Below are 13990 nucleotides of genomic sequence, written 5' to 3'. Positions count from 1 at the left end.
GTGACAGGTATAAGGCAGAGATTCAGCAAACAATTGTTGGGTTAATGAAATGAAGTGCAAGATATATTTCTCCATATTTTGTTTGTTTGTGTGTGTTCGTGTGCATTTAAAGCCTTTAAAATCTGCTCTCAGGTCATTTGGAGAAAATTAATAGAAGAGACTCAAGGCAAATGGCTTTGCCTTTTTTTTTTAAAGAGAGCTCAACTTTAAAAAGCATGAGGGAAGGCTCATTTAATCTCAAAGCGAATAATTATATACTGCGGAGTGGAGCATAGTACCCAAATGGATTTTTTATTAATGCTATTATAATAAATCCTAATGCCACACAACTCTGACACATGGTTCTTTTTAATAATGGAAAATAGGGGAGGCCCAGCTTTTGCACTGTTTTTGTGTATACCTGCTACTCTCCCAGACATCTTCCTGGGTTCCTTGTTTCTCAGCCAATATACAGTGTAGATCAGGAAAGAAACTGCAGGTCAGGGGTCGTGCCTCTGGCTCTGATTATGATACGTCATTCACTTCTTTCCCCTAGGCCTCAATTTCTTCATTTTATGTATTAGAGTGCATTTGTTTTGTGTTTGAGACAGAGTCTCACTCTGTCACCCAGGTTGGGGTGCAGTGGGGCAGCGGGGTGATCTTGGCTCACTGCCACTTCCGCCTCCCGAGTTCAAGGGATTCTCCTGCCTCAGCCTCCCGAGTAGTAGCTGGGATTGCAGGTGCCCGTCACCATAACAGGCTAAATTTTGTATTTTTGATAGAGATGGGGTTTTGCCATGTTGGCCAGGCTGCTCTCGAACTCCTGACCCCAAGTGATCCACCTGCCTTGGCCTCCCAAAGTGCTGAGATTACAGGCGTGAGCCTCCATCCACACCCAGCCGGTTTTCTTTAATTGCAATTAAGTGAAATGTATTATATCCCTTTTAGAGGTAAAGAAGTTATGGCTCAGATAGATTGAGTGATCTGCTGGAAGATCACCAGTTAATATTAGAGCCAAGTTTGGGACTCCAGGTTCGGATTTATTTCCACCGCAACCATGAGACGCTCAGATCTCCCGAGTCCCCAGTCCCTTTCCTCTCAATGTCGTCTCATTGAGAGGGCAGGGATTTACTCTGGTTTGCTCCCAGCGTCTAACGCTCTCTCTGCCTGGCACACGGACAGGAATTTTGTCTGTTTTGAGCAGGCACTCGATATATATTTATTGAGTACAGAGGCGCCACAATTTGCCCTGTGACTTTGAGTAAGGCGCTGTTCCTTGTGGATTTCATGTCTATGCTCTGCTCGGCCGTCTCTACCCCGCACCTCCTTCGCTCCTCCGGCCGAGAGGCGGCGCTGTGGCGCTGCACCCCGCCAAGCGGACAGCGGTGCCCTTCTTGGCCCGGCCGCGCCTTCGCCAGGCCGAGCGCCAGGAACCGGAAGTGCTAACACCTCGGAGGCCGAGGCCGCCGCCGCTGCAGCCGCGGCCGTCCCTGGGTGCCGCGTTCGCCGCCCGGGTTGCCCCCGGCCGTGCCGCCGAGGAAGCCGCTGCAGCCCGCACCGGAGTGGAAGCCGCGCAGCATGAGGCGGCGCAGGCCCGCCCCGTAGCGCGCGTCAGGACGGTCCGGGCGGGGCCGGGGGGGAAGGTGCAGTATCCGCCCCACTCTCCTCCCCCTGCGCCGGCGAGGCCGGGGCCGCCGCTCCCCGGGCCTTCTCCGCCTCCGAGGGACTGCCCGCTGGGCGGTTGGCCCGTGGCGCCGCCCTGCGCGGGGCCGCCCTGCGCGGGCAGAGCCGGTGGCGGGGCCCCGCTGGCCGGAAGGGGAAGCTGAAGCTCTGAGATCCCGAGTCAGCCACCGTTCGCGGGGCGCCCCCCGAGCCCCGGGCGCCGGCCTCGGGCCGTCCACGTCCGTTGCCTGAATCGAGCCCCGCTGGGGCTGGGAGGCCGGGTGTTGTCAGCGCTTTCGGCCGAGGAGGCGGAAGCGCACGGAGGCGAAGGGATTTGCCCGAGTCCGACTGGGCCGATGGGGTTCGCGCTCAGATCGCCTGGTTTCCCAGCTGGCGGTCTTTCTTCCCTCCCCTCTCTTGCTGGGTTGATTCCCTCCCTGCTCACCGCCCGCTCCCGTTCCGTTCCACCCGCTCGCAGGACGACACCTTCCTTTCCTGCCACACCTCGTCTCACGTGCTTGTGAGATCGGCATCTCCCCCTCGACATCCTCTGCTGTGCCTCTCCTCTGCCTCGTTCATGGCTTTTGAAGACCTGGGCCCCTCTGTGCTAGCAAACCTCTCAACTGGGTGCGAACCATAAAGAGTCAGGTAGCTTCAGGTGTTTAAGTGGACGACTGTTTGGCCCTCGAGTTAAAAATTAAGAAATTTCACTTGAATGGGGTCAAACCCAAGAGATCTAAAGCTATTTTCCGAGTCAACGTGCTCTATTTCTGAGTACGGGGCTTAGTGATATGAGAAGGTGTCTTGACATCTTAGTTCTATTGTTGCTGTGCTTCCATAACCTCGCTGTTTTTCCTACACTTGTCACTTAGCTTTTCCCATCCCATCCCTCCATCACCTACTTGGGTTATGGGGGCCCAAAATCTTTTTTTTTTTTTTTTTTTTTTTTTTGAGAAAACAGAGTTTCGCTCTTGTTACCCAGGCTGGAGTGCAATGGCGCGATCTCGGCTCACCGCAACCTCCGCCTCCTGGGTTCAGGCAATTCTCCTGCCTCAGCCTCCTGAGTAGCTGGGATTACAGGCACGCACCACCATGCCCAGCTCATTTTTTGTAGTTTTAGTAGAGACGGGGTTTCACCGTGTTGACCAGGATGGTCTCGATCTCTTGACCTCGTGATCCACCCGCCTCGGCCTCCCAAAGTGGGGGGCCCAAAATTAAAACTGGTAAAATAACATGTAATAGCAGACCTTCCTTCTTTTTTTAATCTAAGCCAGAACTTCAACAAGTTTAATGCAGCTTTTTCCAGAAAAGTTACCTGTTTCAGTTATTCTCGGAGTAATGCATCAAGGAAAAAGGCAAAAACGGAATGCACTTAAGATGAATAGAAAATTCTTTATCTCGCGAAAAATCTTAAATTATTAAATTCGAGTTAATTTCCCTTTCTGCAAAAATGGCCTGTAATTCTTATTGGCTATCCTACTGAGTTGATTCTGTCTCCAACCAGCTTGATATGACATTATTGCATAAAAGGAACAGGAATAGGCACATAAAAACAAATTATCTGCCATTTTTGATGATTTGCAATAGTCACTCAGCAACTTCACATCTGTATGCCTTTTATAACTTTTTAAAACCTTTTCCATGATTTTTCTTTTAATGTATGTCTAGACACCAAGATTTACCATCTGAGGATATTCTTTTGACTATATTGGGCTACACATCGCTGAAATAATATAATTATTAAATTTTGATAACATAAAATGCAGATACAAAATAATTTAGGCGTCATATGTTGTCCCAAAAAGTGGTATTTCGGTGTCAGTTTTTACTGTTTTGGGGCTTCTGGTTTTGGCCACATATGGTCCATCTTAATGATCAAAATCTTATTTCATTATCGTGGTGAGCAGGATTGGATGGTGAGAAAAGGAAAGATTCCTATGAGAAGAGCAGGATGAGCAGAGGGATTCTATGCTTGAAGTTGAGTCACTTGAAAAAGATCTCTTTGAATGTGGAAGAGATCTGAGCAGATGAAAATAAAATCAGGTAGGCACCAGGGAAGCTACTTAAGTGACGAGGTAGGTGGGGCAGGGAAATGCATGCATTGTGCTGAGAAGGTACACTGACCCTGTTTTCCTCTCTTTGACAAAATTCAGGTCACCTATTTTGAGAATGTATTTGTATATAATAAGAAATTAAGTCACTTACCAAACATCTGCACAAATTACTAATATAATAATCAGGTCTACCCTAGAAAATGCAGGATGTACATTTGCTGCGAACATACGGAATAGCAGAGTATCATTTGAACTGTACTGTGTTTGTACGTGTACACATGTGTGCATGTGCATAGAGAGAGTGTCCAGGGATTAGTACGATTCAGGACTACCAGGCAATTTAAATGTAAGCTAATGTACCTTTTACATAGGAAAAGATACGAAGTGATTGTGTAACTGAAGAAGCTGGGCATGGCCAGGCAAGGTGACACGTGCCTATGATCCCAGCACTTTATGGTTGGGGCAGGAAGATTGCTTGAGCCCAGGAGTTCAAGACCAGCCTGGGCAACATAGTGAGACACCCCCCCACCCTGTCTAAAGTTTTTAAAAAGTAGCTGGGTATGGTGATGCATTCCTGTGGTCCTAGCTGCTCGGAAGGCTGAGGCCTGAGGATCCCCTGACTCCAGGAGTTCAAGGCTGTGCCACTACACCGCAACTTGGGCAGCAGTGAGACTTGACTAAAAACAGTAAATAAACTGGACACTCAGGCTTGGGAGGAGGTCTTTCTGTAGTGCTTCCCTGTTCTGTTCCTTAGCCGTAATCTTTCAAGCATAGTTTGGAGGTGAACTTCCAAACACAACACTAAAGTAGTTAAGGAAAATAAGCCTAATTTGTATAGGTTCTTCTCACATTTGTCCCTCAGTCTATTATCTATAAAACTGGGTCTGTTGACATTTGGTAGGAAGTAGACCTCCACTAGGTTTTAGTTGGGCAGATAAACATATTACAGTATATAACCCCAGAGTCATATACTGTCAGTAAATATCAGTATGCTGAATACTCGTTGAGCCAAATGACTTTATTTTCTCTGCCAAGCTGTTTTGGTTTTAGTCATTCAAAGTGAATGCTCACTTGTCATAATGTTAAAAGTATACCTGATTTAACTTTCTAATAGGCTTTCTGGCCTCTTTGGTACTGTTAAGTTGAAAATGGTAACATAGGTAACTTTAGCATGAAAAAACGCAAAAGCTGCACACACAGGTCATTCAGTTCTTTGGCATGCCAGTAACGTGTGCTTAATGGACTAATTCATAATCCATACCTGATAACTTTTAGTTATGTTAACCTTCAAATTTGGGATTTTAAAAAGATATATTAAATGAACACCCATATATTGATTATTATTATAGAAGTAGTTAATGATTATGTTAAATTTTGTTACATAAATGCAATTTAGTTTATCTCCCAAGTCCACATGTCTTTGACATTTCTTAGTTCAAAAAGAACAAATTGCCCAGAATTTTTATGTCCTCCTTTGTGGCAGTGTCATGAATAATATATGTCAGAATTCACACCGGTTTGCGATAACACTTTTTATTATTTGATACTTTGCTCATGTTAAATGTTGGAAAAGATAAAGGAGAAATGCAGCTTCTTCTGGATTTGTGAAATGAGAATAAACTAACAGATGAGATATTAAACACTATTTAGGGGTTGAACCAGTGGACGTCAGTTTATACTTTTATCAAAATACTGTTGGTACAAATATTAAATGCTTTCTGTATCAACTACTTCAGCTAATTAAAGCCACTTTAAGATAGTATATTTTTTTGTCATTTAATCAGTTTATGTTGTATGATTGGTAAGAATAGTGACATAAGTTTCCTTAAAATAATAAAGTCACTACAAGTGATCATGATAGTGATGTCTAGGCAAAAGCAGAAGACTCAAAAATCTACCAGCCAGTTAAGTGTTTAGTTTGGCATTCTGCCTAAAAGGAAACGATACATTACCTTGGGAAGTAGGAAGGTGATTACATGCACACTGTTTTTGACAGTTTTATTGCTGTTCTCATTTGCTGTGGTTGCCTGTTATCCGAAAAAAATCTACACTTACCAAATGTGTTACTTTTTAAAATGCAAAACACTTAGTTTCCTTGGCACAGTTACCTTCACTGTTGACATGCTCTTGGGGTGGAGCGTAGCAGCCAACTGGCAAGTGGCCTGTTTCCTTCCAGTGTGGGAAAGAAAAGGGAGTTTTGGCAAGAGATGCCTAAGGAGAGCCTTTTATAAAAGTTACCACAGGGATTTATAGGCACTGTGAAGTAACATGATCTCAAATTTTTTTTTTTAAATTTCATTTTTAAACAACACAGAAGGGAGAGCTATTGCTTTTCTTACTGGGTTTCATTGCAGCTGTGCTAAAAAGGATTTTTTTCTTGCCCTCCCCACCCCTCCTCGTTCTTTGACCCTATCAGAGAATCATTCTGATAATAAAAGACAGACCTATGAACAGCTTCGTGTGCCTTGTTTTTCTAGGAAAATGCAACATGGCAGCAGCAATGGAAACAGAACAGCTGGGTGTTGAGATATTTGAAACTGCAGACTGTGAGGAGAATGTTGAATCACAGGATCGGCCTAAATTGGAGCCGTTTTATGTTGAGCGGTATTCCTGGAGTCAGCTTAAAAAGCTGCTTGCTGATACCAGAAAATATCATGGCTACATGATGGCTAAGGCACCACATGATTTCATGTTTGTGAAGAGGAATGATCCAGACGGGCCTCATTCAGACAGAATCTATTACCTTGGTGAGTACAAAGTGATAGTTTCTGAGAGAAAATGCTCTTTTGAGTCAAACTTAAAAGTCTAGATACAATTGGCACTCAAATTTTGATGAATAAGTAAATGATTAGTGACTTTTGGTTCCATTAAAGAAAAAAAAAATACTTAAAACTTAATTTGAAGAATTTGGTTTTGTTTTATGCCATTAACTTTATTGGGTAACAAATAATGAATTGACCATGATCATTTTTCAGAGTCAAAGATTACAGAAATTGCTTCTTCCTAAAGCTAGCTTGAAATGCATCGCCCCCGCTTTTTTTTTTTTTTTTTTTTTTGAGACAGAGTCTTGCTCTGTTGCCCGGGCTGGAGTGCAGTGGCATGATCTCTGCTCACTGCAACCTCTGCCTCCCGGGTTCAAACGATTCTTCTGCCTCAGTCTCCTGAGTAGCTGAGATTACAGGCATCTGCTACCATGACCAGCTAATTTTTGTATTTTCAGTAGAGATGGGGTTTCACCATGTTGGTCAGGCTGGTCTCGAACTCCTGACCTTGTGATCTGCCCGCCTTGGCCTCCCAAATGCTGGGATTACAGGCTTGAACCACCCGGCCCCGGCCGCTTTTTTTTTTTTAAATCCAAGGCTGGTTTTGGTCTTCTCTTCTTGAGTCCATTCACTCCAGATTTAAGGTCTGCCTAAATTAAATATATTAACCTACTGATTTACTTTTTGTTTATTAAATTTTTAAAGGTAGGGTCCCTCCCCTCCTCCAAAATTTTTCCAGTGTAAGTTTTATTTGTTTATATGAATGTGTGCATATATATATTTTTTATTTATTTGTGTATGTGGTAAGTGTATATGTGTATAGAGATACTAAAGATACTGTCTGCATGAGTTCATGTCATAATTACAGATTTTTTTTTTTTTTTTTTTTTTTTTTTTGAGACAGTCTCGCTGTGTCATCCAGGTTGGAGTGCAGTGGCACACTAATGGCTCACTGCAGCCTTTACCTCTCAGGCTCAAACAATTTTCCCACCCTAGCTTCCCTAATAGCTAGGACTATATGTATATGCCACCACTGCCAGCTAATTTTTTGTTATTTTTTTGTGGAGATGGAGTTTTGCCATGTTGCTCAGGCTGGGATTCATTTTTTTTAATAACTTCAGAATATTCCACTATGGGATTAATTGTGCCAGATTTTACTTAACCAGATGTCTGATAATGGTCAAAGGCTACCACAACCAGCTAATTTTTTCAGTTTTTTTTTGTAGAGACAGAGTTTTGCCATGTTGCTCAGCCTGGGATTCATTCTTTTTTAACAACTGAGGATATTCCATTATATAATTGTGCCTTTTTTTTTTTTTTTAAGACGGAGTCTTGCCCTGTCGCCGAGGCCGGAGTGCAGTAGTGCAATCTCAGCTCACTACAACCTCCGCTTCCTGGGTTCAAGCGATTCTCCTGCTTCAGCCTCCCGAGTAGCTGGGACTATAGGCGCGTGCCACCACGCCTGGCTAATTTTTTTTTTTGTAGAGATGGGGTTTCACTGTGTTAGCCAGGATGGTCTCAATCTCCTGACCTTGTGATCTGCCTGCCTTGGCCTCCCAAAGGGTTGGGATTACAGGTGTGAGCCACTGTCCCAGCCAATTGTGCCAGACCTCTAGTAATGATGTTTAGGTTTTTCTTTTTCTTTTTTTTTTTTTTTTTTTTTTTTTGAGACAGAGTATCTCTCTGTCACCCAGGCTGGGGTGCAGTGCCGTGATCTTGGCTTACTGCAACCTTTGCCTCTCAGGTTCAAGCAATTCTCCTGCCTCAGCCACCCGAGTAGCTGTGATTACAGGCACCTGCCACCACACCTGGCTAATTTTTTTTGTATTTTTGGTAGAGACGGGGTTTCACCATGTTGGCCAGGCTGGTTTTGAACTACTGACATCAAGTGATTCCCCCCTCCTTGGCCTCCCAAAGTGCGGGGATTACAGGTGTGAGCCACTGTGCCTGGCTGCATTTAGGTTTTTCTAATCTGCTGTTACAAAAGAGGAGGAGGTGACTATCACTGTATTAGATCATTTTTCACATATGTAAATATACCTGTAGAACTAATTCCTAAGAGTGGAATTGTGGGGACAAAGGGTATTTGTATTATGAATTTTGGTTGATATTGCTAAACTCCCCTTTCAAAGACATTGCAGAGTTTATACTACCATCAACATTATCTCAGATTGTCTATTTCTCAATGCATACACCAATAGTGAGTAATTAAAGTTTTTGATCTTTTCTAGTGAACAGCAGTTTCTCACGTAGTTTTTATTTTATTTCTCTTAAGAGTGAGGTTTAGCATCATTTCCCATGCTTAAAAAGCCACTTATGACTGGGTGCGGTGGCTCACGCTTGTATTCCCATCACTTTGGGAGGCTGAGGCTGGTGGATCACTTGAGGACAGGAGATCAAGACCAGCCTTGCCAACATGGTGAAATCACATCTCTTACTAAAAATATAAAAATTAGCCAGGCATGGTGGCACACACTTGTAATCCCAGCCACTTGGGAGGCTGAGGCAGGAGTATTGCTTGAACCTGGGAGGCAGAGGTTGCAGTGAGCCGAGATGGCACCACTGCACTCCACCATAGATGACAGAGTGAGACTTTGTCTCAAGGGGGAGAAAAAGCCATTTGTATTTTTTTTTCTATGCAGTCGCAGTTTATAATACTGGCTTTTTTAGATTTGGTTGGGTTACTTTTTAATTTTTTTAAAGTTCTTTTCTTTTTCCACCTAACCTCTGAAGAGGGTTTCTTTTTCTTAATGATTTGAACCATTTTATATATTACTGTAAGTGAATTAATCCCTTGTGGGATTGTCCCAAATTTGTGTATTTTTTAATTAACTAATTATGTTTTGAGCCAGGGTCTCGCTCTGTCATCTAGGCTGGAGTGCAGTGGCCTGATCTTGGCTCATTGCATCGTTGACCTCCCAGGCTGATGTGATCCTCCCATCTTGGTCCCCCAAGTAGCTGGGACTACAGGTGCATGCCACCATGCCCAGCAAATTTGTGTATTTTTTTTTTGTAGAGACAGGTTTCACCATGTTGCCCAGGCTGATCTGGAACTCCTGAGCTCAAGTAATCCTCCTGCCTTAGCCAGGATTACAAGCGTGAGCCACTGCACCCAGCCTTATTTATTTATTTATTTATTTATTTTTATTTTTTTTGAGATGGGGTCTCACTTTGTTGGCCAGGCTGGAGTGCAGTGGTGTGATCCTGGCTCACTGCAACCCCCACCTCCCAGTGTCAAGCCATCCTCCCATCTCAGTCTCCTGAGTAGCTGGGACTAAAGGCACATGCCACTATGCTCAGCTAATTTTTACATTTTTGATACAGATGGTGTTTCACCATGTTGCTCAGCTGGTCCCAAACTCCAGAGTCTACCCGCCTCAGTCTCCCAGAGTGCTGGGATTACAGGTGTGGGCCACTATACCTGGCCAGAAATGTTTTCTTTTATAGGAAATTACACATTTTGGAGAGCCCTTATTCCAAATGTGGGGTACTTAGAAGAAGCCCTATTATTTAGTTATAAGCATTTTGTTACATTAGCATTTTACTTTTTTGCATGCTTAATTTTGCCTCTTGTTCTTTGTCATGTTATCCTAAAGAGAAACAGGACTCATTGACAGCATTGCCTGAAGACATGGGCAGCTGTAGCTCTAAAGACTCTAAATGGGCTTTTCTCATTCTTTCCTAATAAATACCATTAGGAGAGGATGAGAAAAGCCCATTTTTGTGTTTAGGTCAGGATATAGATGGTATTAGGGAAATTTTTACTTGTCATGGATAAACCAAGGAAGACATTATGGAACTAGGAGCATATAGGGAGGGGCAACTGAAATAATTGTGGGGAATGGCTGTTACTGAGGAGAGAAGAAAACCAGTTTTGTGTTTTTCTTTTTTTTTTTTTGAGGCAGTCTTTCCCTGTTGCTAGACTGGAGTGCAGTGACGCGATCTGGCTCACTGTAACTTCCGCCTCCTGGATTCAAGCGATTCTCCTGCCTCAGCCTCCCAAGTAGCTGGGACTGCAGTCAGGCACCACCGTGTCTAGCTAATTTTTGTATTTTTAATAGAGACAGGTTTTCACCGTGTCGGCCAGGCTGGTCTCGATCTCTTGACCTCATGATCTACCTGCCTCAACCTCCCAAAGTGCTGGGATTACAGGCGTGAGCCACCTCACCCGGCTGTGTTTTTCTTTTAATATTTGAAGACTGAGGGCTCTTAGAGAATGGTTAAGGAGGATATGATCACATTTTATAAAATTGTGAACGTTATAAATGGGTGACGACAATCGTGAGAATTCTGTAACAAAGCAACTAGAATCTACGAAGTAGATTTTAGACTAAATTGAGTGCTGAAATAAATGTCAACCACTATCTTAACTTTTTACTCCAAGGCAACATAAACCAAGGTTTGGAAAAATAAGGATAGAAGGAGTTGTGGTTATTTGGGGGCTTATCCTCAACCTTTGCAAGGGTAAGCATGGGAGTAGCATACCCTTCCCACGACTGCCTTTTGCTGGCATTAATAATTCAGAAATACAGGTTGAGCGTCTCTTTCACCCAGGAGATTTCTTGTTATTTCTGTGTGATTTATTTTTTCCTTCCTTCACTCCTCCAGCTTTTTGGAAGCAATACCTTTGTTTTTGTCTTTTTTTTTAAGACGGAGTTTCGCTCTTGTTGCCCAGGCTGGAGTGCAATGGCGTGATCCCAGCTCACTGCAACCTCCAGCTCCCAGGTTCAAGCGATTCTCCTGTCTCAGCCTCCTGAGTAGCTAGGATTACAGGCATGTGCCACCATGTATCTACTAAAAATACAAAATTACACTCCGATATTTTTGTATTTTTAGTAGAGGTGAGGTTTCTCCATATTGGTCAGGCTGGTCTCAAACTCCCGATCTCAGGTGATTCGCCTGCCTTGGCCCCCCAGAGTCCCGGTATTTGAGGTGTGAGCCACTGCGTCTGGCCACCAGTAACTTTTTAGAGTAGAGGGACTTTGTTTTACCCTGTTCACATTTTCTTTGTTTCACATCTTCATAACCATAGTGTGTTTCTGTCACTCTTATATGTAACTCATTTTACACTGCTGTGACCTTCCCAAACAGTTAACACATGATTTCACAGAAGAGATTTGGCTTCTACTTAACTTAGACCTTTTTCTCGTTCCCTTTCCCAATAAAGGACAAAGAGATTTTCAGCAGATCAGATACCAGATTCTGTGTTGTTTTAATATAGGTATACTTTTATTGGAAACCCTAAAAGCCTTTTTAGTGATTACAGTTACAGAACTTTTTTTTTTTTTTTTTTTTTTTTTGAGATGGAGTCTTGCTCTGTTGCCCAGGCTGGGCAGTGGTGTGGTCTTGGCTCACTGCAACCTCCTCCTCCTGGGTTGAAGCAGTTCTCCTGCCTCAGCTTCCCAGGTAGCTGGGATTATAGGCACCTCCCACTATGCCCAGCTAATTTTTTTGTATTTTTAGTAGAGACAGGGTTTCACCATTTTGGCCTAGCTGGTCTTGAACTCCTGACCTCAAATTACCTGCCTGCCTCGGCCTCCCAAAGTACTGGGATTACAGGCATGTGCCACCAAGCCTGGCCTGCAGGACTTTTATAATGAATAAAAACTAGAATTCGGTTAGATCTGTGTGTTTCCCAGTAAGCACTTTAAATGTTTCAGAAACAGAATAAACAGTAATCTGAAGTTGTTACATTGGAATCTCATGAGTCTGTTGCCAACTTGTAAAGGACTCACAATTCTCAAAAAATTCTAAAAATGGTACTTGTCTTAACTTTACACAGCAACTTACATACTTTTATATTTATTTTGAGGGGTACTAAGGTCTAAAATGAAACTTGAGCAATTTTCTTTAAAGCCTTGGATTTCTTTTTGTTGATTTTTTGGGCTTTTTTTTTTTTTTTAGGATAGGATTTTATTATGTTGCCTAGGCTGGTGGTGAATTCCTGGGTTCAAGTGATCCTCCTGCCTTAGCCTCCCAAGTAGCTGGGATTATAGGCATGTGTATTGTGCCAGGCTAATATTTTTTGGAAAGTTTTATGGAAAGTTTTTATGGCATATGGCATGGGCACAGCGTACTTATTGACATTCATTATAAATCCCGTAGAGTGCAGAATATTCCAACGTATAGAAGGCATTATGTACTTGCAACTGTGACTATTATAAGAATGCTATTTGAAAAAATAATAATATGTGATTGTTTTCTCTTATAGCCATGTCTGGTGAGAACAGAGAAAATACACTGTTTTATTCTGAAATTCCCAAAACTATCAGTAGAGCAGCAGTCTTAATGCTCTCTTGGAAGCCTCTTTTGGATCTTTTTCAGGTAGGATTAAATGTTGTTATTCTTGTGATTTGGTGTATGTATTCAGATACTGCATTATTTAGAGGTTGGGATTTTACATTTGAAGGGGATGTAAATTAAAAATTAAAACATTTCTATGTGTTTGCATGTGTGACACTTAAATTCCATTTAATTCTTGATATCTGAAACTAAGATATATTAAAATTCAATTTTTTAACTACCTTCTCCCTGTTTAACTGCATTTCCCTTTCATAAACTTTGTACTTATGTAGTTCTCATATTTTTTCGAGTAGTTGTTCGCAGAAAAGAACTGATAAATATTTTAGATGCCCTATTAGATTGAGAAATTTCCTCTCTATTTATAATTTAGATGTTTTTATCATGAAAGAGTGCTGGGTTTTATATGGCTTTTCTGTGTCTGTTGAGATTATCATGTTTTTTCTTCATTGTATTAATATGGTGCATTACACTGATTACTTTTCATATGTTAAACCAAGTGTGTACTCCTGGAATGGATCCTCCTTGGTCTTGGTATATAATCCTTTTAATATGCCGCCATATGTATTCACTTTGTTGGTGGTTTGTTGAAGACTTTTACATCCATGTTTGTGAGGGACATTGGTCTGTAGGCTTACTTTCTTGTGATCTCTTTGTCTGGTTTTGGTATCAGGGCAATACTGATCATATTGAATGTGTTAGGAAGTGTTCCCCCTCTTTTTTTTTTGGAAGAGTTTACAGAAGATTGGTCTTAGTTCTTCTGTAAGCATTTGGTTGAATTTATCAGTGAAGCTTTTCTTTGTGGGAAGTTTGCTTTTGGTTTTTGTATCGAGCAGCCTCTCAGGCCAGAGTAGTCTCAGAGAGATTCTAAAGTTTTTTGATTACTAACTCAGTCTCTTGTTATGGCTTTATTCAGATTTTCTCTTTCTTCTGGAGTCAGTTTTGATAGTTTATGTTTCTAGAAATTTGTCTGTTTCGTCGACGTTAATCTGTTAGTGTACAGTCGTCCATACTGTCCACTTACAATTGTTTTTATTCCTGCAAGCTTTTTAGTAATGACCCCTCTTTGATCCTGATTTTAATAATTTGAGAGTTCTCTCTCTTGTGCTCAGTTGTGCGTGCTCTCTCAGTCTCTCTCGCTCTCTCTCTCTCTCTTTTGGTCAATCTAGCTAAATTTGTCAATTTTCTTGATCTTTATAAAGGACTAGCTTTTTTTTTTTTTTTTTTTTTTTT

General features: G+C 42.3%; 1 protein-coding gene across 1 annotated transcript in view; it reads left to right on the top strand.

Annotated features, from left to right (window-relative positions):
• The first annotated feature begins 2849 nt into the window (after positions 1-2849).
• The window catches only part of DPP8 (dipeptidyl peptidase 8), a 70750-nt gene continuing 59609 nt past the window's right edge, over positions 2850-13990 (top strand). Inside the window, exons 1-3 of the mRNA XM_032251289.1 lie at positions 2850-3684; positions 6173-6442; positions 12669-12781. Of these exons, the coding sequence (XP_032107180.1) occupies positions 3648-3684; positions 6173-6442; positions 12669-12781 (420 nt within the window). The 5' untranslated portion in view covers positions 2850-3647. The remainder of the gene's footprint in view (positions 3685-6172; positions 6443-12668; positions 12782-13990) is intronic.

The sequence above is a fragment of the Sapajus apella genome, unplaced genomic scaffold (assembly GCF_009761245.1).
Source record: "Sapajus apella isolate SASKATOON/1434 unplaced genomic scaffold, GSC_monkey_1.0 scaffold74, whole genome shotgun sequence".
Classification (NCBI taxonomy): domain Eukaryota; kingdom Metazoa; phylum Chordata; class Mammalia; order Primates; family Cebidae; genus Sapajus; species Sapajus apella.
The sequence above is the reverse complement of the archived record's forward strand: the minus strand, read 5'-3'. Positions and strand labels throughout refer to the sequence as shown.